This window comes from Macrobrachium nipponense, chromosome 21 (assembly GCF_015104395.2).
Source record: "Macrobrachium nipponense isolate FS-2020 chromosome 21, ASM1510439v2, whole genome shotgun sequence".
NCBI classification, from domain to species: domain Eukaryota; kingdom Metazoa; phylum Arthropoda; class Malacostraca; order Decapoda; family Palaemonidae; genus Macrobrachium; species Macrobrachium nipponense.
In genome coordinates this window covers 37,143,211-37,170,333 of record NC_087212.1, presented here as the reverse complement: position 1 = coordinate 37,170,333, position 27,123 = coordinate 37,143,211, and the positions used below count along the sequence as shown (strand labels likewise).

The 27,123-nt window shown below is 39.1% G+C and overlaps 1 protein-coding gene across 3 annotated transcripts in view; it reads right to left on the bottom strand.

The window, feature by feature from the left end:
• The window catches only part of LOC135197939 (anoctamin-5-like), a 142,723-nt gene that overhangs the window by 69,935 nt on the left and 45,665 nt on the right, over positions 1 to 27,123 (bottom strand). For all 3 annotated transcript variants that reach the window (XM_064225219.1, XM_064225220.1, XM_064225221.1), the window contains one exon: positions 3,170 to 3,270. In XM_064225219.1, coding sequence (XP_064081289.1) covers positions 3,170 to 3,270 — 101 coding nt within the window. The remainder of the gene's footprint in view (positions 1 to 3,169; positions 3,271 to 27,123) is intronic.

Here is a 27,123-nt window from a genome sequence, read left to right as displayed (position 1 = left end):
CAGTGAAGGAGGTGGTTTCCCGTACGGCCGGTTCTCCTAAACAAAGGTCCCTGTCCTGCTCCCCTGAACCTGGGAGAAGACATGCCAGAGGTCCAAGGGAGGCTGGTGGGCAAACCCCACCCAGGGGCCCAACCCATGGGCAAATCCCACAGGTTGCTGCCCCCTCAGTCAAGCCAGTTGCAAAATCCTCAGTGTCAACAGACTGCCATTGGAAAGGCATGTCATTGGATGTACATCAACTGTCTTCCAGCTTGGATTCAAATTCTGATCATGGGCACCGTAGGCACTTCCCCAATTCATTCAAGCCACTGAAAAGGCACATGGGCGACACTGTTCTGTCTTACCCATTGCCTATCAAGAGACACAGGGATACTCCAACAACTCTCAGCCTTCTTGCAGCTAAGACGTGGATCCCTCAGTCTTTGCCTTGATGGAACTATCCATGCTTCCATGGGACTCACTGGTTACATTCTCTCCCATGCGCCCTATTTTGGATGCCAAGCACCTGAAGCACCACATCAAGTGCCTGTCGCCCAAGCTCCTTGAATCCATTCTTTCCCGAAGCCTAAGTCAAATCATAGTCTTGCTATTCCTTCAACTCCCAGTAACACTCTTTATCCCATTCTCAGCCCTCCTTCTGTCATTCCATATACTCCCGTGCTTCTGACCCCAATGTCACTGCCAACTTGAATTAAAAATCGAAACTAAGATTGATAAGAAGTTGAGCCTCGTGGTAAGTTCAGTGTCTGAGATAAGGGCGTCCCTAAAAGTCCAAATGGACAAAGTGTTTAGTGAAAAATGACAACTTTTTAATAAATTTGTATTTCTCATAGCTAACAAACCCTCGGTCCTAACAATAGGATAATCTTCTGCCAGCTGGAAACCGATTAAAAACAATCAAAGATTGTAAAGCAAGGTATCTGTGGCATTTGGTAACTCATGCATATATGAGATGGAAGCTGGTCACTGACCAGGCATAGAACCTCATGACGTGCTAGTCTTTCTCCCCAAACCATGAAAAGAGAGAGGGGCGGCTAGAGGTGGGCAGTAAATGTTAAGACCTCATGTTTGTTAGCTATAAAAAATACAAATTGATTAAAATGTTCTCATTTGTTCATAAGTGGAACAAACCTCGGTCTTAACAATAGGATAGACTTACACTTGGAGGGAGGTACAAGTATCCTAAACCGGCTGGGAGTTAACCTACCTGGCCACCCTTCCTAGAAGAACGAGTTCTAAGGAAGGGGGCCCAAGCCATGAGAGAATAGACAATCAGACATCTAAAAACTCAGCCATCTGGGTTGAAACACAATGATATGGTCAGATTCATTGCATTCCAGTGACAAAAGAGAACTCTGCCTGTCAAGCAACAAACCATATAAGCCTCAGAGGTTTGTTACCACTCCTCACTCCTTGGATCCAAATGACCCCTCATTGGCACCTATCAAGAAACAGCTTGCAGAAATCATGAATTTTTTTTAATAAAGCTCCCACCTCTAAGCCTTCTCAGGATTCATCCCTGTCTCCGATTTTGTCAGGGAAGGAAGAGGAGATCAACCAAGAAACATCTCCTCCCTCAGCTTATGTAGCTCTTCTTTGCTATTTGTTAGCAAGTTTCCTGCCTTTTTTCTTGCCAGCTGCCCTAACATTGCCTGCTTCTTCCTTCCTCATGAGGAGCTTCCCATAAGATCACTCCAAGCTTCCAAATGGTTCTTTCATCGTCTTCCAAGAAAGCAATGAAAGAAATTGAAGACTAGCTCTCAGCAAAGAGGGAGCAGGGGATAATCAGTGAAAGTTATGTTCTCTTTATCAAAGTTGGACCACCTAGTTAAGAACCTCTTCAAGGTTTTTGAGGTACTGTACAGTCAGTCCCCGTGGGGTGTTCCAATAACCTTTCGAAAACCGCCATTACCCAAGACTGCAATTTATGTTATGGTCCCAATAACTGGTTATCAGCGCCATAAGGCCATTCAGGCATGCCATAAGCACCCTTATGGCGCCTCTGTTGGGTATGTTATGGTGCCATAACTATTATTGGCACCGATAACAGGAACTCGTCCCGTTATGATGCCATAAATCGCCGATTTTATGGTGCTAGACAAGCGCCATAAAACCAGAACGGCAATAGCCGAGTCCACCGATAACCAGGGACTGTCTGTATTCAGCTTGGACGAGCAATTTGCAGCGGATTTGTTCAGTGACAAAAACTATCCTAACAAGAAAATAACAGTCTTATAATAATATGTCAGCAGCCACAACTTGTAAGCATAACTCACTGGGTACTGAAACTAATCAAATAATCAAAGATAACTGCATAGTTTATAGTAAACAGTAAAAAATTTTGATGTGTACTGCCCAAGTCAAATGTTCATAGTTATAGACAAACACTTAAAAAAATCTAAATATAGGCAGCATAACATAACAAATAGTAGGCTTAATATGTATATAACTGACTAAAATAAGGCTAACAAGGGTCATTACTTCATACTGAAGTTGCAAAGGTAAGAGAATATTTGCCAAAACAGAAACATTTATACATCATATACACTAAGGAAAAAACCAAACTTAAAATACAGCACCACCAAACAAAATCACAATGCATAAAAATTAATACTTTCCATGGATAACTGAAGATGATATTTGTAAACATTTATACTCAAACTTCCAGACTTAAATACATATCTAGTAGCTGGCCTTCTAGTCCTGAGATGGTGTTTCAGAGTCAAAAGGTTTACTGTACCTCTAAGAACTGACTACCCAGTGCCAAAAACATTTACATACATAGATCAATACTTTGTAATGTACATGGAATATCCCTATGTTCCGGCAATGATTTCAAACATGCTACTGAAATCTTTTAAGTATTACAAACTAAGTATTCAGTAGAAGTACTTCTTGTCATCATGCAAAATATATGCAGTATTCACCTTAATTTTATTATTTTTACTTAAATGTTTCACTTCTTCCGAGCACCAACTACTGAGCAAAATGTTTGGCTGCTTTTTTCTTCTAAGGATAAAACAAACCTAATCCACAATCTATGAACAGTTAAACCTACACAAATGTATGTACTACTTTCCACAAATTTTTTGTCCTATTATAACAATCAACAAAAACAGCAATTCACATCTACTGCTCACTGGAAAAAAAATCAACAATTAAGCCATACCCAGCTCAGTTTCTGTATAGCGTGCCCTTAGGAGTATCTCCCATACAATTTGGCTTCTCTGGGAAGGAGTGAAAAACGACTCTCTGTCTTTGATGATGAACCTGAAAGAGTAACTCTTATCAGTTTATGGCACATAAAAAAAATCGAGAGCAAATTCTTAAGGCTTTCCTCCTAGCATCATATACAAAAAAAGACATCAGTTAATTATCTGAGTTAAATTTGGTAAAATAACTAAAGGCATTCAAGTGAATTTCATCATTTCTCTCATAAAAAGGTAACATGAAATGCCGATTAATGAAGTAAAGCCATTATTGTACACTGGGAAAATTGCTAATGAATCAGTGTTCTAGCTGTCTAAATATTCCCAAGTTTTGCTTACAAGACCATATCATAGATGGAACAAACTGAACATAAAATATAGTCATTAACATTTTATATATATTAAGAACAGTAAACACCTGTTTAAAACTCACTTTAAAAGGAAGATAAAACCAACTCTAAAATGTATCAAAAAGCAGTGCCAAGTGTCCTGCATACCTCTTGGTGAATGACTAATTCCAGTACAGTGAACCCCCCGTATTCGCGGATTCATGTATTTGTGGATTTCTCTCTGTAACATATACCCCTATTATTCGCAGAAAATTTGCCTATTTGCTGTATTTTTCTATGAGAAATATCCACAAATTCTTAGTTTTTTATCAATTACATCAAAAAATGCACTTTTTGTGATAAAACTATTAAAAAATACAGGTATAAACATTTTTAGTGGGTTTTTCTTGAGTTTTATCTTACAAAATAGGCAGTTTCACGCGTTTTTATTATAGGGGTTTAAACTTTTCGCAAGGGAGCGTCTGGTACCCATCACCCGCGAATATGGGGGGGAACACATTGTACATTAACTTCTTAAAATATAATGCAATGTAAAAAGACTGACAAAATCTACAGGAGAAGACATTGACGTACTTAAAACAATTGTTCTCATTTCTCTTACTCTTAAATGATCATAATATTTCAATGGAACAGTGATTCTCACAGGCAGCTCTCCAACTCTGTGTTAAGTACTGTACATGGACTATATACACAAATTTTGAAGCATATAAAACTTATTAATAAAAAAGTCATGTGAAACTATATACACAGCCCAAGACTGAACATCAGCATCCTTTGTGCGAAAGTCGTTGTCACGTTCTCAATTCTGGTAACTCATTCTTAGACAATCTAACATAAGAAAATTTTTTTTAATGAACTTCATGAATATTTGAGGACCCCAGGAATAGCCCTAGTCCACTCCTCCAAGGTATACAGTCGAACCCCGCTATTCATGGACTCATGATTCATGGACTTGCCATTCATGAATTTTTCTTCGGACTGCATATATACCCATTATTCGCAGAAAATTCGCCTAATTGCGGTATCTTTCACCGAGAAGTATTCATAAATTAATGTATTTTTATATAATTTTTATGACAAAATGCACTTTCTGTGATGAAACCATTAAAATATACTCAGGGAAGTATAAGTTTTCTTTGAGAATATTTCTGGTGTTTAAACCATCAAAATAGTCAATTCTAAGCATTTTTAGAAGGGTTTTTAAGTATTTGTAGATGTTAACTATTTGCAGGAGGGTCAGGTACCCATCCCCCACAAATATGGGTGGTCTACTGTAAACTAGAAAACTGATGATCAGAGGGAAAGTAGCATTTAACAAATGACACGTACTTCACATGAAAAACTCATTTGTGTTGTAAAATTAGCAAATTTCAAAGAGGACTGCAACTGTGCCACGATAACCACTGGTAACCTCCAGTGCAAAAAGTAAAATAACCTAAATATTGCCGAGTGTGCACAACACAAAACTGCCAATTTTGGAACAGTGAGAGGATTCTGCAATGAATGGAAGTGTATGGGTTACCACGTGGGAATGAGTTTTAGGCACTCAGATGGCAATTCTCTAAAAATATCTGAAGATCTTAATGTCTAATTCTTGCTATGTGTTGTATAGTTTTTGATTTCTTACCAAATATCCAGTAAAATCTTAAGGGCGGCAGAAATCAAATAAAACCTGAAGTTCCACAAAGGCCTAGTTACTGAGCTATGACACCAAACAATCTTAGGCATCTCAGTTCCCTTTAAAGTTAAAACAACAGAGTAGAGATCCTAGACATTTTGCAAGGCTTAAACTATAGAGCAAGCAAGTCAGTCTATTACAGATACACTTCAGACAGTATGAATTTTACAAATAATTTTAAAAATATTTTATTTGCTTTGCAAAAGCTTGCAAACTCATAATCAATTATAAAAATACCATTTCATATCAGCAATAGTACATACTGAATATTGTTGATAAAGCAAATCAATAAAAAGCCTAAAAGTAATGAGTCTTTCTGCACAAAAGCCTAACCCAGTTATTTGTAGAGACTCAAGATACCTAACTCGGTATCCAACCAGAGCAGATGAAGCTTCAGGGATATCTCTTTATATTTACATATTCAATAAAAAATTAAATATATCTGGAAAATTAACTTTTGTGAGCTGATATCTGTTTTCAATTTACATATATGTACTACGTATATAATATTCACTTAAAATGACAAAACAATGTGTGGGGTGTATACCTTGCCTCAAAGGATATTCTAAGAACATCTATTCAACTGACAGTGGTAAAACCAAAATATATCTGCAATTTTAAAATTATCAATTATTACAGCAAATTCTATACATCTTAGTTTACATGGAAAGCTGAATGCTTCCCTGCAAATTCAAGGATAAAATCCTTTGTAGAGCACAAGCACTACTACTTAGTACATTCCAGTAACATTGCACTCTACATATTAAGTAATTTAACCAGATCAACAAGCTAATTTAATTAGCTTTCACAAGGCTGGCCCAAAGGATTTCTCTTTTTTACTTATAAAGTTCAGATTTTATTCATAAATTAATAGCTCTTTCAACATTTTCTACCTGGGTTAACTAAAAATGATGGAGATTTGGACAAAATTTCTCCAATTGATTTGCTTCCTAAACTTGTATTCTAAGCATAAGCTTGACTAACATATCAAAATAAAATCACCTTAAAAAGACAATAACAAAAGTGTTATTAAGCCAAGATATTTAATAGACACACAAAAGACAGTTACTTCATGAAAAATGTCTCATCACTACAGAATTTTTTGCACGATACATCAAGATGCAGCTGATTTACTGAAATCCCTGGATTTTGTTACAACATAATGTAAACATACATATAGATACTGCATTGATCAATGCTAGTTACTACATGTAAGGGTAATCCCCATTACTCATTTTTCCCCACATCCATTGTCTTTGAATTCCCCAGACATGACACTAAAGTACTTTGTACAACAGACAGAGGAAGAGTGGTAATGGTCCAATTTATGTTGAACATGCAAGCCTCAGGCACCCATCAATCATCAACTGAGCAGAATTCCCTAATTATTCTTTCCTACAGGATTCCCAAAAGCCTCTAGTTTAAAACTGTTTCAACCTTTTCCCCTTACTATGCCTTTCCATCTTCATTGGGTGAGCATTTTTTTTTATATCTGAACTAAAACAGGCAGAGTTCTTTTGCTAGAGTTTGCTTCCCAAGTTGCCACCTTCCAATTTTCAAGTGCCATTCTGTAAGAACAAGTAATTTATCTTATAAGTTTTCTGGTGTTCTTGTTGAGTACAGTATTTAGTAGTACGTATATGTATATTTGGAATTTTTTTGGTGTTGGCTATGATGGAAATTATCATTCAAAACTTTTGTATCAAGTGTTTACAAATTCAATAAGGGTAAAAAGGGAAAAATACCAGAACGTTAACTAGAAAAACAAAAGAAAGCAAAACAGAAAGCAACAACCATGTTCCTGGTCAAGCAGTTCTTTATCAGTCATTATTTCCAGGGTGTCAATATTAATTATTTCAAGATATACATATTAATTCTTGCGTGTACAGGCAGTCCCCGGGTTCCGGCGTGGGTTCCAGCTGGATGCTGTATGCCAAAAATCGCCTTAAACTGAATCATGATAATTATAATGGGAATAAATAGCACTTGCAGTGCTTTCACAGTGCCATAAAGCAGGTAATGGCACCATAAATCCACTTATGCCACTGGAAATTGTGGTTAACATTGCCATGACACAAGCGTTGTAAGTCCAGAACGGCATAACCCAAACCTGGTGTAACCTGGGGACTGTCTTAAAGTGAATTGTATATACTGTAATACTGTACTTCCTCCAAGATGTTGGCTGCTTAGGTATCCAAACAGCTGATTAAAGAGAACAACTTAGAAAAAGAGCAATTGCAAGTAAAAATCTGCCAGCATTCCAGGGTAATGACATGGCCATGATGATTTATCATCCTTAAATTAGCCTTATAAGGATTATTTGAGGTGTATTCTACATACTCCAGAGGTGTTGAAATCTCTTGCCTGTTTAATCAGATACATACTGCATTACATATTAACAAAGATAACCATAAAAAACTTTTTCTAGTTCTGTAATACTACGACTTCCCTAGCATACCAATTAGTATGACTTATTAATTTATAAGCCCAGTTTTCTTGATTTACTACTGATTATATAAAAGAAAGGCATACTTTATATATGTGTCAAATCTTTTGTAAAAACAACCTGCTTTGAAATAGTGTTCCAACTTAGATACAGTACTTAAGAAATTAAATATTGTATGTACTACATGCAAATATAAAATTATGTTCTATACATCTACCTTTGATAGAGAACTATAACTTTTAATAGTGTTGAGTTTATTCCTGTTACAATTATTCAATTAGAGCAGTTACATAGTGGTAGTGTCCAGTTATATACATTATAGATGTAACTTTTGCAATGACTGAGTCTTTGAATGTAAAGCCATTGCATTAATATTATTTTGTTGATTATTTATTTACATATTTGTTCATTTATGTGTTTTATGTACATATTAGTTTGTGTGTGGGGTTGTGAATTTAATTATCTATAATTTATTTAGTTTACTTATATGCTAGCTACTGTATATGAAAAGTCTTTTTCTGGAATTTCAGACTACGTATTTGGAGTGACAGTATTTATAAGGCTGCCATCACCCATTGTATCCTTTTCTGGTATCAACGCCAAGTCTTTTGATGGATGAGGAGGAAACTGTAAATATTAATGTGCATCATCTTCCTTGAGTAACTACCATTCATCACTATCCCAGATTTTAATTTTCTTACTGTATTATTATCCTTGGGTAAAAAAGTAGACAAGATAGTATATATCAATGTAGTACATATGGCTGAAAAGGATGAATAGTATTCACAAACTTGAAAGTTCAAAACCCATTATACTACCCTGCCCCCAGTCCAAGAAGTATTCATGATTTACTTGTCAGCTTTTATTTTCTCTGTTTGACTTTCACAGATTGTTTAATAAATGTACTATTTCTTATTTACTTTTTTTCTGCAACACCGACATTACTTTAGATATTACAAAAAAGATGCACATTACAATTAAGCAACAATTTAACTATGCCAAATGAGAAATTTAATCTATTCTTGGCAGCAATACGTAAAAAGACATTTCCAATGTGCCACTTACATATCCATGAGTGGAGAACTACTACTACATGCTTTTTATTAACAACTCAAACAAACTGGGGACAGGTTTATATCAAGATGCAGCTACCTATGCCCCAAAGTTACATGGTTTAACCTCATTCTTTATATGCCTAGATACTTGCCAATTTGTTTTATTGTGTGGTAACCTGCTTTAAGTAATAAAAAATATGTTAGATGGGGCAGACTTGACAGAAAAAAGTTAAGACATGAACAAGAAAAATTCTAATACGTACACACACACATATGTATATACGTATAAATATGTATGGAAACCAATAGCAACATGCAAAGAAAATTTGAAGCAAAAGACTCAAAATTTTTAGTTTTTCAACATGCTACACACTGAATAATGTACTGAAAGTGATTTCTCACAAATAAAACTAGTACTATGAATAAATTACCAGTGTCACTTTTATTAAATCCACTGACAAAAAATTGTCTACATGGCCAAAAGTGAATACTTTACGAAGTTAGTTTGATATTTTTAATATTTTTTCATCCAATTATATTTATTTACTGCTATTTTATAATTCAGTTTATCCAGCAACAGATTAAGAAGGCCAATAGTTACAAACAACTTAACTAATATCTATATAATGTTGGTAGTGCTCCAAAAAACTTATGAATAGCATGCTTAAAAGGTTTATTACTGTTACACTCAGCTTCGCAATCCTATTACTATGTTGACAATCCTATTATGTTGACAAGTCAATAAGGTTACAATTTAACACATCATTTTTTTCTTTTTTCTCCTTTGATAAGGTGAAACAGGATGGAAAAGTAGAAATTGGAATACAACCTGTGACCTTGAAAATTTCTTTTAAAATTTAATCAATCGTCACCATGTTGTATCTTGATAAACTCAAGAGGATGGTAATTGTGACTCATAGCTCAATGGTTCATTCTTTTCAGCTTCATGACACCCAACTAATCCTCACTTAACCCTGCAACTGCGCATGTTTGGAGCATGAAAAGTTGAGGAACCTTCTGTCTCTTAGCAACAGGGAACCTGACAGTTTTATCTTTACCACATAATAGTAATTGAATTCTTATGTGAGAATTACATTACATTTCTTAAATTTTCATGTTTTATAAACAAATATTTCAAGAGCCAACCTCAAAATCAATCAAGGAATTAATTGTAGCAGGCCAAGCCATGGAATTTAGTTGAAAACAAACATGCTATTCCAGGTAACATAGCAGATGCCATCCATCTTCAGTTTAGAATACGGCAATATTTATATATTTAAAAAGCTGAATCTTAAAGATGCCATATGCAGCTGAAGAATCTTATAATAATCTTAAGCTAAAAAAAAATTCCTTATTTATTTATAAAGAATAAGATATTTTACTTTATTATAGTGATATCTGTTCAGCTAGTGTTTGCATGGCCATAAGTACCACGTTCTGCCTTTGAAGCCAAGAAAAACCTTGCTTTTCATAACTCTCAAAACATACTGAAATATTATATTCATCTTAGGCATAGACATCACAAAAAGTTACATACATCACAGAAAGTTAAATAAAGACTGAATACTGCCGCAGAGCAGGCAAAATGATGTTAATAAAAATTATATTTGAAGTGCAATACCCACTGTTCCCATATTCCTCATGTTCAGTCTAACAATCTTGGTTGAAAATGGTTTGTCTGAGCCATTGCTGTCAAGTAAATCAACCATATCACCTTTCCTGACTAACCTTCATAATAATACATTCTCCCAAAAATGCAAGTTGCCGGTTTCTGCTATTGACAACAATGAGAGTTTCATTACTCCTTCCAACGTAAAAAGATGGTATTTTTGGTAAATGGAGTTACTTAATAGTTTTCTCAAGCATATAATCCAATATGTATACATATGTAATGGGGTTTCTGTTATGTCAGGTTCCATTCACGGTGAAAAATGACAAATTTTCCAAGACAATTTGTATTTTTCATAGCTACAAACCTGAGGTCTTAACAACAGGATCATTTCTAGCACCTAGCTGGATCCGGTTAAAAAGCAGATGAAAGCAAGGAATCTTGTGATATCTGGCAATGCATGCGTAGATCAGGTGAAGAATGGTCGAAGACCATTCACCTACGACAACGTGTCAGTCTTTCCCAACTCAGGATGACTTAACAAATAGAGGGCCGGCTAGAGGTGGGCAGTATAACGTTAAGACCTCAGGTCTTAAGATATTTGTATATTGCACAACCATACTACCAGTATGACTACCTTACTCACCTGTATCAGACCAGTCCAGCAAATGACGTGTCTATTCCTTAAACGACCTGAAGGAAGAAGGAAAGGTACAACAGAAAGAAGGATACCAGCCAACTCACTCATTCTCTCATCCACACAATCATCTTAGGTAAGATACAAAGGAGCCGGGTTAAGAGCAACTATGAGTTACACAACCTGTTGGGCAGCCACCACAGGACCCAGGGAAAACGTGTCCGTAGAACTGTGGGCAACATCCTTAAGATAGAAGGAGGTGAACGTGGATAGTGTAACCAAGTACCAGCACTCAGCACTCTATGTACAGCCAAGTTCTTTTTGAAAGCCAGAGAGGGACCAATACCTCTAATGCCATGCGCTCTAGCCTGCACAGACGTGGTGGTAAAATCATCAAGAGTCAAGTATGCCCGTCTGATGGCTTCCCGTATCCAAAAAGTGATAGTATTCTTAGGCACCTCTTTCTTTGTACGGCCTGTGCTAACAAAAATCTGCGGCAGCCTGGTCTAAGGTGCTGAGTCCTTTTAAGATAGCAACGCAGGGCCCAGAGAGGGCACAACAAAAGCTCTAGAGCATCACCACCCACAAAGTCAGTCAGTGATGGAATGGAAAACGAAGTGAACTTGTCATCATGCACCGAGGGATTTTGGGTCTTGGCCACTAATTCCGGGACAAATTCAAAGAACATCGACCCCCAACCCCTGGTGTGCTTCACTTTATAGCTCAGACCGTGGAGCTCTCCTACCCTCTTGGAAGATGCCAAAGCCAGAAGGAAAACTGTCTTGAGGGTCAGGTTCCAGTCAGATGAGCGACGCAAGGGCTCATATGGACTCTTAGTGAAGCTCTTAAGAACCAAGGAAACATCCCACGTTGGAGGCTTGAGCTCTCTAGGAGAACTCAACTGCTCAAACCTCTTAACTAACAGGGAAAGTTTCCAGGAAGAGGAAATGTCGATACCCTTAAGGCGTAACACCAAACTCTGTGCTGCCCTGTAGCCTCTAATAGCAGAAATGGACAAACGTTTCTCGTCTCTGAGGAAGGTTAAAAAGTGTGCTATTCGCTGAATAGAGGTCGCGAGTGCAGAAAAACCCTGTTTACGACACCAATCACAGAAGATTGCCCATTTGCCTTGGTAAACTGAGGAGGTCAACTTTCTAAGACTGCTGGACATGTGCCCAGCTGTTCTCTGAGAAAAGCCTCTCGATCGTAGGAGATACTTGATAGCCTCCAACCGTGAAGAGACAGGGATTCTACTGACTGGTGGAACCTTTCCGCATGGGGCTGACACAGAAGATGTCGCCAAGGGGGAATCTCCCCCGGAACCTCTGACAACAATGACAGCAGATCTGGAAACCATTCCGCCTGAGGCCACAGAGGGGCTACCAAAGACATCCTGAGGCCCTGTGAACTCATCAGCCTGTTCAGAACCTGACGGATCAAACAAAATGGAGGGAAGGCATACACCTCCAGGTTGTCCCAGGGATGTTGGAATGCGTCCTCTGCCGATGCTAAAGGATCTGGAACCACTGAACAGAACACCTCCAGCTTCCTGTTGAAGCGTGTCGCGAAAAGGTCCAGCATGGGTCTTCCCCAAATCTGGAAAAGCTTGTCTGCCACCACTTGATGAAGGGGCCACTCTATGCCTAGGATCTGATCCTGGCGACTGAGTTTGTCTGCGACCACGTTCCTTTTCCCTGGGATATACCTGGCTGAGAGCTCTACCGAATTGCTGACCACCCACTAGTGAAGCTCGACGGTCAAGGCATGAAGTTGATGTGAAACCAGGCCTCCCTGTTTGTTCACATAGGCTACCACCATGGTGTTGTTTAACATGAGAACGACTGAATGACCCTCTACCTTCCCCCAAAACTCCTTCAGACCGAGGAAAGCGCCTTCAACTCCAAGATGTTGATATGTTGCTGCTTGTCCTCCAAACTCCAAATGCCTGAAGCGATGAGGCCGCTTAAATGTGCGCCCTAACCCGTGAGGGAGACGTCCAAGAACAGAAGGAAGTCCAGTGGGAGAGAACGCAGAGGGATACCCTTCAACTGATTCTGGTCGTCCAACCACCAACAAAGGTCTTCTCACTTCCAGAGACAGAGGAACCATAAACAGGGGAGAGTCCCCCACCAGAGACCAGAATTCTCCCAGTCTCCATTGCAGAGACCGAAGATGAAGACCCCCATGAGGGACCAGCTCCTCTAGGGAAGATGACACTCCCAGAAGAACCTGCCACTGATGAGCTGACTGATGTGACTTTGACAGGAAGTTGCGCGCTACCACCAGCAACTTCTCCAATCTCTGATCTGACGGGAAAACTTTTGCCACTGTCGTATCAATGACCATGCCCAGGTAGAGAATCCTTGAGTGGGTACGAGGTTCGACTTTTCCTGGTTGACTAATATGCCCAGGTCCAGACAGAACCAAAGTAGACGATCCCTGTCCTGCCGCAGCTTCTCCCTGGAAACTGCCAAGACTAACCAATCGTCAAGGTACCTCAGCAAACGGATCCCCTGAGCATGGGTTCAACTTGACATGAGAGAGAAGACCCTAGTGAACACTTGAGTGGCTGTCGTCAGCCCAAAGCACAAGACCTTTGAACTTGAAGATCTTGTCCGCAAGAGAGAAGCGAAGGAACTTCCTGGACGTGGGATGAACAGGGATTTGGAAGTATGCATCCCTTAAGTCTATCGACAGCATGAAGTCGCCTTCCCTCACGGTTGCCAACACTGAACGCAGGGTCTCCATCTTGAACTGTCTTTCTGATGAAGTGCTTCAAGATGGATAAGTCGATCACAGAACTCTATCCTCCCGATGCCTTGGGCACCAAGATGTGACTGTAAAACCCTGCAGACGGACGCACCACTTCCTCTATCGCATCCTTGTCCAGCATTTTCTGCACTTCCTCCCGAAGAGCCAAGAACTTCAGAGAATCTGGAGGATATGCATTCCTGAGCTGCGGCTTGTCCGACAGAGGAGGAGAGAAGTCGAATGGTAGTAGGTAACCCACCCGAAGGACATTTACCACCCACTTCTCTGCCCCATAACTCTGCCACTTGGCCCAATGGCCAGCCAGGTACTCCCCCACCCATGGCACAGGAGAGGGAGAGGCGCCTAACCTACCGATGGCCCCCTTTACCTCTGCCCCTGGGGCCCCTTCTTGGCTTAAAGGAACGAGAGCAAAAGGGGCGTTGATCTTCAGGCTTAGGCTGTGTCGAACAGGAAGGCTCTGTCGAACTCCAGGTCCTCAATGGCCTACCAGGCGACAAGCTCCTCAACTGCTGCTGGACCAGGGGAGGAGGAGGAGCCGGACGTCTCTGAGGACGAGACTCCAACTTATACACGGCCTGGTGCACCAGTCGGTCTTTGGTGTCAGCCCAGCGCGTGTCTATCGCATTTTCGAGTTCTGTCCAAGGAAACAAAAATTGGGACTCCAACAGATCTCCATCCCTCCTAATCAGAAGAAGATTAGCCCATAAATTGGCACTGAGGTAAGCCAAATATGAAAACGCCTTGCCCCAGACTGCAACAGACTGGCAAGCGAGGAGCACTCACCAACCCTTCCAAGGACTTGTCAGAAGCTATCTTGGCAATAACCACAAACCAGAGGTCCAGCCAAGAAACTGTCTGCAACATGGAGGTCGCCGTAGATTCCAAAGCTGAGGCATCTTGCAGAGACAAGGATGGAGCCACCAACATCACCTGTTCCTAAGTCAATCCGGGCTTCAGGCGAATGACGTCTGGGTTAAGATAGCATGAGCTGAAGAGATGATTTGGGGTCCTGAGTAGCTCCCACCAAGGCTTCTAAGCAAGGAGTGTAAGATGACCAAGCCTGAGTCCTAGTTTCCAAATTGTTAAACCCACGAATGAGATCAACAACTTCCGAAAAGGAAGACAGAAACTCTCACGTGTCTCCCTCCTCCTGCTCCGGCAATGGAGACCGACGACGAGAAGGGTGTGTAGGCTCTTCTAATGTGCCTTCTCCACCAAATTTAATAGAAGGGTTAGCAGCCAAACAGTCCGAAACCCCTACTAACCTGTCTGGGCTGGGTCCAAGCGTCGGCCTCCGAGACAAACCCACTTTAACACTAGGAACATCACCTACCTCAACAGATGACTCCACATGTCCATGAATGGTCACGGGCGTGGCAGGCGTACGTGCGTGAGATGGGGGGGAAACTCGAACACTCGAGATCGACGTAGAATCTGTTAGAGTCGAACTCTTGGAAGCACCAATGAGAGAGGCAGGCATACACTCCTTCGACCTCTTGACAAGCGCCTTCAGATCTTTACAGCAACGAATAGGCCTTGGAGAGGAAGGAGCACTAACATCACGTGCACGGGCAGGGGAGGTTGCAACACGCTCATGATGTGCATGGGGGGGAGGTGGAGGGGGTCACACGCTCAAGATTCGAGGCAGAGGACGAAGCAACTCCTGCAGAACGCACACCACTAACACTGCCCGAAACCACAGCAATCTCGGGAACACATCCGCGTTGTTCCTCCCTCAAAGGTGAAGGAAGGGCAAAGTCCTTAGCCTTCCAACGCTTGATACGCCGACGAGGCATAGAGGGGGAAGAGGGAGAGGAAGACAGCACTAGTTTCTTATGCGCACTCTTCTCAGGAGGCGGGGCCAAAGCAACACGTTTCCTACCAGTCCTCCCAACTGATAAGGCAGCCAACTTCACATCCAATACAGAGTCCAACCTCTGAAGCAGTCCCTGACATATGACCTCAGACTGATGTGCCAGAGAAGGCTCCAAAGACAAGGGAGGGAGATGTAGCGAACTGGGCTGCAGTGATGACATCACGGCTGAGCAAGGCGGAGCAGAGGAGAAGACTGGGAGAGATGTCATCGATGTGAATGACGTCACAAGCGGCGGTGACGTCATGGCTTTCCCTCGGTGCGAGGGGGAAAGAGACGCCACTGGCGGAGGAATACACAAGATGGACCCTGTGACGTCATCAATGGGGTTGACACTGTAGCGTCACTCCGACTCGAAGCGGCAGCAGACACTGGCGGAGCAATACAAGATACAAGATGGCCGACTGCTGCTACCCACGAAGACGAGGCCGGGTGGAGGGGGGATGGCTTGGCCAGACCGGGAAAGGGGGGTGCAAGCCTCCACAAAATGCGCTAGCAACCCCTCCAAGGACGGGGTACCCCCTAGCCCAAGTGTCTTCCAAATCGCCGCCATTTTGGACGCCTCCGACACTAGAAGAGAAGAGATTAATGAAAAAGCCTCACCCTTCTCGGGAACCAAATAAACTCCCGAGGAAGAGGGGGCTACATTACAAACATTACCCTGGCAGCCTCCCAAAACTTCCAACGACGAATCAATGGAAGAAAAGGAAGGAGATGCAGGGACAACTCTACAATGGGGGTTGACTACTGCGGGAGACGAAACATCAGGAATAGGTCGCAAAACCTTCCCAAGTAGGAAGAGTCGAAACCCTTCGATGTTCTCACTTGCCATAAAACGACCTCCACTGCTCCTTCGGCCAAGCCCGGCATTCCATGCAAGGATTCGTAATAGAACAAAAACTCGAACGACACCTACTGCATGTGATTTGAGGGTCAGTCGCTGCCGAAGCCAAAAAACAAGAACACGGAAAACCAGGAACTCCAGGGCACATACTCTGACGCCGAGAAGGAGCAGAAGAAGCCATATATAATACCAGGCAAACACACACACACACACACACTAAAAGAAACGAAACGGGCAATGAACCGGGAAAAGGCCAGAGAGGTTAACACAACTCTCGCTCAGGCGGTCAAAGAAAAGACTGACGCGTTGTCGTAGGTGAATGATCTTCACCCGATCTATGCATCCGTTGCCAGATATCACAAGATTCCTTGCTTTCATCTGCTTTTTAACTGGATCCAGCTAGGCGATAGAAATTATCCTATTGTTAAGACCGAAGGTTTGTTCCCGTATGAACAAACATACATCAAGGTGAATCATTGTGTACTGACAATAAGTTAATACACAATGATGAGAATATAAACTTCTCTTGTTATTTATGTTTGAAAACAAAGTACCAATTATTCATTCTATACTAAAACACTCGCATATAACCACCAATAATTTACCATCTACAAACAGATGGCAGCTGCCTATATTTTTCTGAGAATTTAAAAGAAAATATGAAAATCTGCCCCAAAAAATGTTCAAGATCATCTTTGTACACATTATGATACAAAATTAAGTGTACTAGAGTTCCAGTGTTAACTGCCAACATACGTCACAGTCAGAATAAGATGATAGCTGCTGAAGTCAATTTTCCAAGGAAGATTGCCTTGGACCCTCTACTCTAAGACCCTACTCTAATACAAACATTAACCTGCTACTAAAAATCTGTTGATGAGAAGGGTACCAGAGTCTTCTAAGTCTACTAACATATTTTCTGAAGGAAAGATTTCAAGAATGTAAGAATGGTAATCAAAAAACCTTTTAGGGATAATACCTTTGAAAAAATGTGATAAGTCCTAGTTACCTTGATTTCAACTTCACAAGTATAAAGACAAACAGACACTTTCAATTTTACAATATGTAATCTACATTTTTTGTACTTCAATACCAACTTTCCAATACTAGGCCCACCACACATCACTTTCCTCCACTGTCATCTTCACCAAAAATCTCCCACACACAAATCCATTTTTCACTCTCTATCACCAACCTCCTCTATCTTCTTTACCTTCAGCTTTTCCCATTTCTATATGGGGTTGCTGTTTCTAGTCGCCCTTCTCCATCTTCCACTGTCCTGTACATCTTGTTCTCTTAGACCCTTTTCCTTCACGTCATTCAGTAATTTATCTTCCCACCTGAACTTTGGCCTTCCCCTCCCTCTTCTGCCCTCCACCTCCATGGTCATAACCCTCTTACATACGTATTCATCTTCTCTCCTCATGACATGACCAAACCATTTGAGTCTTCTTTCCTGAGCTTTCTGAAACCTCTAAAACTTTGACTGTCCCCCTGATCAATTCATTCTTGATCTTATCTCTTTTTGTGACACCACACATCCACCTCAGCATTCTCATCTTGGCCACCTCCATTCTTCTTTCTTGTTCTTTCTTTGTTGACCAAGTCTCTGCCCCATAGAGCATTGCTGGTCTAACTACACTTTTATAAAGCTTTCCTTTAAATTTTGCACTGATCCTCTTGTCACAAAGTATCCCTGATGACTCTCTAATTCATCCATGCACACTGAATTCTATTACTGACTTCTGCATCTAGGTTTCCATTTTCACTCACAACAGAACCAAGATATTTGAAGGAGCTAACCCTTTTTATGTCTTCTTGGCCCAGTTTCACTGTTCCCTGCCATTCCTCTGCAGCTGTCCACATTTATTTTGTCTTTGTTCTGCTAATTTTTAAGCCTCTACGCTCAAGTTCTTCTCTCCACCTTCCTAGCTTGAGTTGGATACCTTCTCTTGTTAGATCAGTCAGCACAATGTCATCAGCAAACATTGCACACCAAGGCACCTCTTCTCTAACTTCTGATGTTATAACATCTATCACAATATCAAACACGTAGGAACTAACGGCTGAACCCTGATGGAGACCAACTTTCACCTTAAACTTCTCTGTAGTTCCAACAGTGCTTCTTACTTGCGTGGAGGCCTCTCCATACATATCATTCATTATTTTGACATACTTTTCAGAAACTCTTATCTCTCTCAAGCACCTCCATACTTCCTCCCTAGGTACCCTATCATATGCTTTTTTCAAGTCAATAAGCACCAGATGTAGTCCTTTCTGTTCCTCTCTATATTTCTCTAGTGTCTGCCTTAGTGCATATATTGCATCAACTGTGCTGTTTCATAGCATAACACCAAATTGTTCTTCACAAAATGTGGTTTCCATTCTCAATCTTCCTTCTATATTTCTCTCATATATTTTCATTGTATGATATCAGTTTAATTCCTCTGTAGTTCCCACACTCCTGCACATCACCCTTCCCTTTGTAGATTGGGACCATTAGACTATTTCTCCACATGTCTGGCATTCTTTCTTGGCAATATATCTTGGTCATTAAATCTCACAGGATGTCTATGCCTTCCTCTCCTAAACACTTCCACACTTCAGCTGGTATTCCATCAAGTCCCACTGCTTTCCCCTTCTTCATTTTATCCAGTCCCTTATTAACCTCTTCTCTGCTGATGTCCTGGACTATTCTTTCATGAGGGTTTCCATCTCTTTATTATTGTTCTGGGGTTTTCTTCATTTAGTAACTCTTCAAAGTAATCCTTCCATCTAGCTATTATGCTTTCCTTTTTTTATAAAACTCTTCCATCTTTGTCCTTGATCTGTTTGATGATTTATCTCTGTTTTTCACTATCTTGTGTATTCTCTTTTGGCATTCAGCTGTCCCCTAAGTTCTCATAGAGCTTGTCCATTGCATTGCTTTTGCCTGTGCTACTGCCCTTTTAGCTTCTTTATTTGCAGTTTTCCAAGCTATCCTATTTTCCTCAGACCGATTCCTGTCATAGGCAACGCCTGCTTCATTTTTCTTCTTTATCTTATCTTGGGTGTTAGGGTTCCACCACCAGCTCTCCTTCTCATTTGGTGGTCCTCTACCAGATGTCTTCCCCAATAATTCTTCTGCTATTTTAAGGATCATTGCACTATTTTCTGTCCACCAGGTGTTCACATCTGCCAATCTGAAGCCCCTAAGAACTGCTTCCTTAATTCTCTCTAATTTATTGTTCTTCTAATCACCACCACTTTATCTTCGGTTGGACTACCTTTTCCCCATTTCAACTCGTCTTAACAAGAGATCTGACACTACTACCCTGTTTTGTCTGCTAACACACACTCCTTTAATGACCTTACAATTCTTCACTTCTGTTAAATGGTTCCTTCTGCACATTAAAAAATCTTTCAGCGTTTGTCTTCCCCAACTACTATATGTCACATAGTCATCATTTGTGAAAAAGTTGTCGTTAATTGCCATGTCAAATGCCACTGCAAAGTCTGTTATCAGCTCTCCTTCCTCATTCACTTCTCCCATGCCATGTCCTCCATGTATTCTACTAATGCTTTCCCAATTGCACCCAATGTGTCCATCCAAGTCTCCCCCCAAAATTAACCTTTCTTCTATTTCTATTGATGTCACGATGTCATCCGTATCTCTCCAGAACTTATTTTTCAACTCTTCACTGCACCCAGTCTGTGGTACATATGCACTTACTACTTTCAAGGTATGACCACCACAACACAACCTTACTTTCATTATTCTCTCACTTTTCCTTTCAACGCCCGCAATATTTTCTTTAATTTCTTTACTGTTGACAATCCCTACACCACTTCTTCCTGTTTCATCAGCTCCACTATATAGTAACTTATAGCCATTGCCAATGTCCTTTGCTTTATTTCCTCTCCATAAAATGTCCACTCTCCTTCTTTCCATGACATCTGCCACTTCCCTGCTTCGACCATTCATGCTGCCAACGTTCAGTGTTCCAATTCTTATTGCTTGCTTGAACTTGCTTCTTTAGCCACGCTTGTCTTTGATGTAGTAGCCCTTGTCCATTTATCAGGGAGGTCAGGCGAGGCCTCTGCGTGTCGTGTGAGAGGGGAACGCCCTGACCTTCTACTGGTAACTGTTCCTGGCTGTTCATGGTTTCGGCAAAATATTTATGGTTGGATGCCTTTCCTGCCACCACACCATTTACCCAGGCTTGGGACCTGCATAGAGTTGTGCTGGCTTGCACTTCATATATAGTATGCAAAAACAACCTCTCTTGGTCAAGAGCAGCAAAAATGCCCGAGGTGTATCAAAATGAAATCTGGCGACCCATTTACCTAGTTTCCTAGGCACCACTACCAAAATCGTAGCTCCTAGGCAAACTCAGCCCTAGGACAGCTTCACTCTTCCTAGGCACCACTACCAAAATCGTAGCTTCTCATCATTCTCGGCCCTAGGAGACTCTCACTCTTCCTAGGCACCACTACCAAAATCGTAGCTACTCCTCACTCTTGGCCCTAGGACACTCATTCTTCCTTGGTTATTTTTTGTAATCAGGGTTAGTTATCAAGAATTCTACTTCTCTTTGCTCCAATTCTACAACTACTCTGTTGTAACTCTACTTCTCTTTACTCTAATTCTACAAATAATCTGTTGTAACACTGGATGTAAAAGGAACTGCAATTATATTTTCATGAAACAGAATTACAGAGCTGAAACTGTATCTTGGATATATATGTAATAAATATTATAGGTTATGATCTTCCCATTTAGGTAAGCTCCCAAGAGCAATGTTAACAGAGGAAAAAGGAATAATTTGTCATTGAGTATACATACTGAGTGTGAACAAGATGATGACTGGGAAGAATGAGAAGATTAAATACGAAAAACTGAATTGTTACGGCCAGAGCATAATATGAAAAGGTTAACTTATGAGGATTACTGATTCACTTAAGGAAAATCCAAGGTGCTAGAACAGAACCTTGATGTACACTGCATGACATACGGAATTTAATCCTTTTTGCCATGAGAATTTATAGAACAGTAGTACAGTTATTGAGCGTTCTATGAGAAAGAGAGTAGTTGTTGCACTGTTATTAACACATATATAGCAGTCAAATAAGAATTTATCAATATGTTTACATAAGGTAAAAGTAATAAGAAAGAAATCCAGCTAAGAGTTTAACATAAGAAATTCTGAATTGATGTAATTGGGCATTGTGGGAAAATGACAGAAAATGGGGGAAAGACGGAAACCTGTACAATATATTATATAGCTGAGTACGGTATCCTACAATGTGAATAATATGGTATTTCATCAAAATTAATTATATATAGTTTCATAGTTATGGAGAAATTCCTGCCCAATGCTGACAAACTAGGCATGTAATACATGTGTACTTGGCTAGTATATCATCAGTCAAAACTTTTCTCAGAAATGTAGCGCCATAATCAATTATTGCTCCCTTTTCTACACCAATGCTAATCAATGTAAACAATAGCAATAGCTCAGTCACCTCTGGAATCTCACTCAAATGACACATCAGGAGCATATAATGAAAGAGTCAAAGAATGTGATTTTGGCCTAAAATTATTCTTCAATAAATCTCATAGACATCTCCCAAGAAATATTTACCTTCCTCAACTGGATGGGACCTTAGGAAGCATCATTAGTAACATCAAGGTACGTAGTATGTAATCAAAAGCCAGAACAGATGATGACCAAACACTGACAAGATATGAATGTCTGCCAACAAACATTAACCTTACACTTACTAAAACACAAACAGTTTTATCAATATCAACATTATTTCGCATTCCTCATTATTATTTTAGAATAACCAAGAAATGCATGTCATACATCTGTACTAGCTTATCACAATACTTTCCAAAAAAATGCATTAAATTTTATTCTCTATCTTTACCAACAGTTAACATTTATTTTTTAGAAAAAAAATTCTCAATTTTAAAAATTTTCTATCTTCTAGCAGCTATGGGACCACACACCGTTGAAATATATATAAATGTTCTAAATTCTTAATATTTTGGATGTCCCTCAATCTGAAATGGTGGGATTGCAAGCACTGTCTTGTCACATTTATTACACAAAATGGCAAGAACAAGCAGCAGCTCGCTGTCAAAGGGCCAGGAACATAGTTTTAAAATTAAACTTCTGAGAAATCTTACCTCCTACAAATAATGGGGTTTACTATGTACTTTAAGTCAACAGTACTGTAAACATAAAACTAGAGTACACAAGCTACAACATACGTAATTGAGTGAGTCAAGCTATGGCAGGTACAGTGCATTAAAATCTACTTGTACACAATAAATTAATCTTTAATATTATAACATTTTAATAGTACAATATTTGAACTTGATTTCTGATATGTACTAATAATACTGAAATACTTTTATGGTTACACAACCCCCGAAACTGGATCTGAGTGTGTCAAAATATCACTAATGCAACTAATAAAGCATAATCACAAGATACTGTACTGTGAACAAAGAAATGCCTGTTTTATCTGTTCCTACCAATCATCTGCCAGAGTCCTGTTAACCCCAGGAACTACCTCTTTGGATACAGCCTTCGAGTACACCAGACGAAACGTCGCAATGTCCGCATCACTCCACCTAGTGTGTGTGTCCTGATATTAAGTTTAACCATCTAGGTGTAATCTATTCTATTCAATGCCTATTCTCTTCCATTGCAACTTTTCTCATGCAGTCTACTAATTCAAGCTTTCACCCACAAGCATACAAGTTAAGAATTTAATCTATGAAGAATTTAACTGGAATTTTCTAAAGGGCCATTCCATTTCATGACGATACATAGTTTGTAAAGCTTACTGGAAAATTTGTCAAAGAGATTTTTATTCTTACTCCAATTACACTTTTCTAATGCCAACATTCTGAGAATCATTAACATAAAAGTGTTGTATATAAGAATTACACTGATGCAAAAATAGCATGCAAAACAAACTCAATTCACTAACTGATACATACAACTAAGTACAGGTTACAGTAGTAATTTGAACCAAAATAAATTGCAACCAAACCAAACCAAATATACCAAATACTGTAACTCAATTAAGGAACAAAACAAATAGTAGTAAGATCAAGTAAGAGTATGGTAATAATAATTCCAGTAATACCTGCTTGCTCATCCTAACACATCAGTTATGTAAATCCTATGGAAAGGTTAACACACAAAAGATATTAGTGTAGTGAAAACAGGTGAAAATCACAAAATCTCATTTCAAGATAACATTTTCCGCTAAACTGAAAAAGGCCATGAAAATGACTATCACTATTTTATTTTGAAACAACTACGTATTGTCATTTTACAGCTATAACCAATGCAGTAATACTTTTCTTCATCAAAACCCATTCCTTGAAGATAACTACCACTGTGCAATGTATGAGTAGGACATATCTAAACAATAAGCTTGTGCTGGCATTTTTTTTAAAGTTTACATTATACCTTGCACCAAAATAAGTTTACTGAAACCTGAATACTAATATAATGTTCACAATCCTACTGAGATGGATATCCTTACTAAAGAATACTAGCATCTTATCAATCAATCGATCAATCAATCAATCAAGAATGACATAAAATATTTATGGCTTACTGTCTTTCATTCCTCTAATTACAAAAATGAAATAATGCCACTGAACAACTTAACACAGAAAACTTCGTAACATGTTAAAATATATTTCTTCACAACCTTTTTATGATTATCTTAGCTTTTATTACTACTATTGTAATTCATATTTCTGGGTTACTGCATTCTACCAATAACACGCCAATGTTTGTCATTCTTGAAGAGTGCAGATTGTAAACTTGGGTAGCTGAATACATGTACCCTATAGCTAACAGTTACAGAGTACTTACTGTACTGTGTTAACTGAAATTGGAAGTTCATCTACCATGGCGTTTTCCTTCTTCAGGAGAAGGCTGCAACAGCAAGAGCATCAACAATATGTTTTTGACTTTAAGGAAATCACGGTAGTATGAATTTTCATCCTCAGCCAATCTGCTGTCAGCCTACATTTGACCCCCTGCTGACATAACGAGCAAGACTAACCACAAATGGCAGTCTTCTCCCATCTTTTGGTGTGATCATGCTAAACAGAGCTTGAGATTAACATGGCCTCAATGAACACTGAAGAAGACTTTCTCCTGAAGAAATACAATTCCACAGAACATAAACTCTCAATTTCAGTTACCATTGCACTCTGTAACTGATATGTAGTATTGTAGTCATCAGAAATAAAACTACCAAAGTTTGCAACCTGCTTTCCTCTCCAAGAATGATAAACATCATTGTATTACTGGCAGAATGCAGTAACCCAGAAAAGTAAATTATCAGAAAAATAGAGAAATATCAAAACAATCATAAAAGGCCATAAGTCACACAGAACAGTCATACCAAGAATAACGTACCCAAATGAGAAAAAAAATTGTACAACAAAGTGAATTACAGAAAATATAGATAAACATACGCAACAATATGTAGGGAAAAACACAGGCTATGCAAATGACCTTGCAGCGGAATTATACCTTCATAACTAAAGAGCAGTTACAACAGCAGCCCTGCCATGAAGACCTATCCACAGTTCTGTTACAAAGAATAAAAAGCCTCAGTTGATGAATAGTATCATCTCAAAGTATACCTCAACTGAATGTGAATGCTGATGATTGAGGCACAAATACCTAACAATACACAGTAAGTTTCCTGATGTATATTGGCAAACCAAAACCTTAATCAAACAACTTTGTCTAAAGGATGAAAACATCTTGAGGCTACTTGTATTCTGGCAAAACAGTATTCTACCAATGATAAAGCAAAAGTTTTGAAACATGGCATTAATGCCACTACCACTCAGCAAAGTCAATCCTGGAATGGGTGTAAGGTACAAGTTCAGTTAAGCCATACAGTGTAAAGCTTTGCAAACTCTGAATGAAAGATTTTTATATATTTCAGATATATTTCCTTCACTTGAAATAAGCTGAGTCCGCAGTTTGCAGACCTAAACTGCTAAACATACAAAGAAAGAGACATTTCTGAAGATCAAGTAGTTGCCAAATATGATGAATCTAAGACAACAAAACCATACTCTAATAATGCCGCCAGTATAACAAACACGAACAAAAACAAATAAAAACAAAACTCACCAGAGCATTAAAATTTGACAATGAAAAGTGATGTCACCTTAAGGAAATCACAGAACGTGTATAGACTTTACCCCTACCACAATAAATAAAATCAATGGAATCAACAGTATAGTGTCAGTGAATATTTCATTCAATACTTTGGTGTCCAAGAATATTTCTACCCACGATGTATCATCTTATTTGCTTTCTTAAAGACAATGTACATTTAATTATACATTAAAATTACTTCGGAGTTTAAAGCTATAAATTTCAACAGAAAACAGTGCAGTAACAGAACCACAAGCATACCTCCAATTATACCAATTACTAATACAACAACAGTCAATGAATTTAAACAATTCCAACTTGCATTTGTACTTTCCTTTACAACACTTGCCACTGAATTCTACTCCAACCTAACTAATACAAATTAATCTACCTTACCTTCCAAATGAAAATTTTCAAAACATTCCTTGAATGTCATTAACTGAATAATTATCATGCTGTGGTAAATAAGATAGATATGAGAGACTGAATCTGTCAATATACATTAATAAATAATGCACATATAAAGGAAAACTTACCTTTTAAAATTCAAAGTAATAACTATTCCAGGTCTATAAACATCTTTTCTTATAGAAAGAAGTCTTATGTGAACCAAAATAATTAAAAAATAACAGAGGACACAGAATATTACATTAGGGAGAAACTGACCAAACTCCTAAGAAGTGTAAGAACTGTAGGGAAAGGAAACTCAAGCGGATAATTCTAAAGATTGCCAATTGAAGGAAAGTGAATCACTAAAATGGGCAACCTAAATAAAAATATAAAAGATAATTTTTTTTATCTTAAAAATTAAACAATAAAAATTTACAAACTTCACAATAAAAAGAGACCTAAGAGTCACCAATTCTAAGCTCCCACTGCTTATTAATTCCAACATAAACATTGCTTGAGTCAGTGAACAGAAGATCAGAAGGGATTTAACAAAGTAAAAGCAAAAAATTAATGCAGTTGGTAGATAAGGGAAAGTGCAAAAATTGCTGTGAGGGTAATATTAAGTTATAAAGACAGGCAAGGCAAACTTTGCCACTTTTACCCTTATAAGCCAGGTCCTCTCACAAAACAATGCAAATGTAACTGTTTCACTATATACTAAATAGCAACAGGTGCTACCCTAACAATATTAAAAAAGCAAACCTATACATAGTTACCCTTACAAAACAAACAAGGGAAGCCTAGCAACTGTTCCCATAACAATAAAAACAAAGCAAACCTCGACACCGTTCCCTTTAAGAAGATAAAATTCAGACAAAACCGAGAATGCTCCATTTCAACAAAGGTATTACTTCTTCCTACCACGGTAAAGGGAGGTGGTCCTCACAACTGACTACAAACAAGTAAATATAGTAAACTACAGGAGAGTACCTGTGAATTTATTTCAGTACATTATACCTCCATAACATCCCAATATTGCATATTAGCAATGTTGCAAATG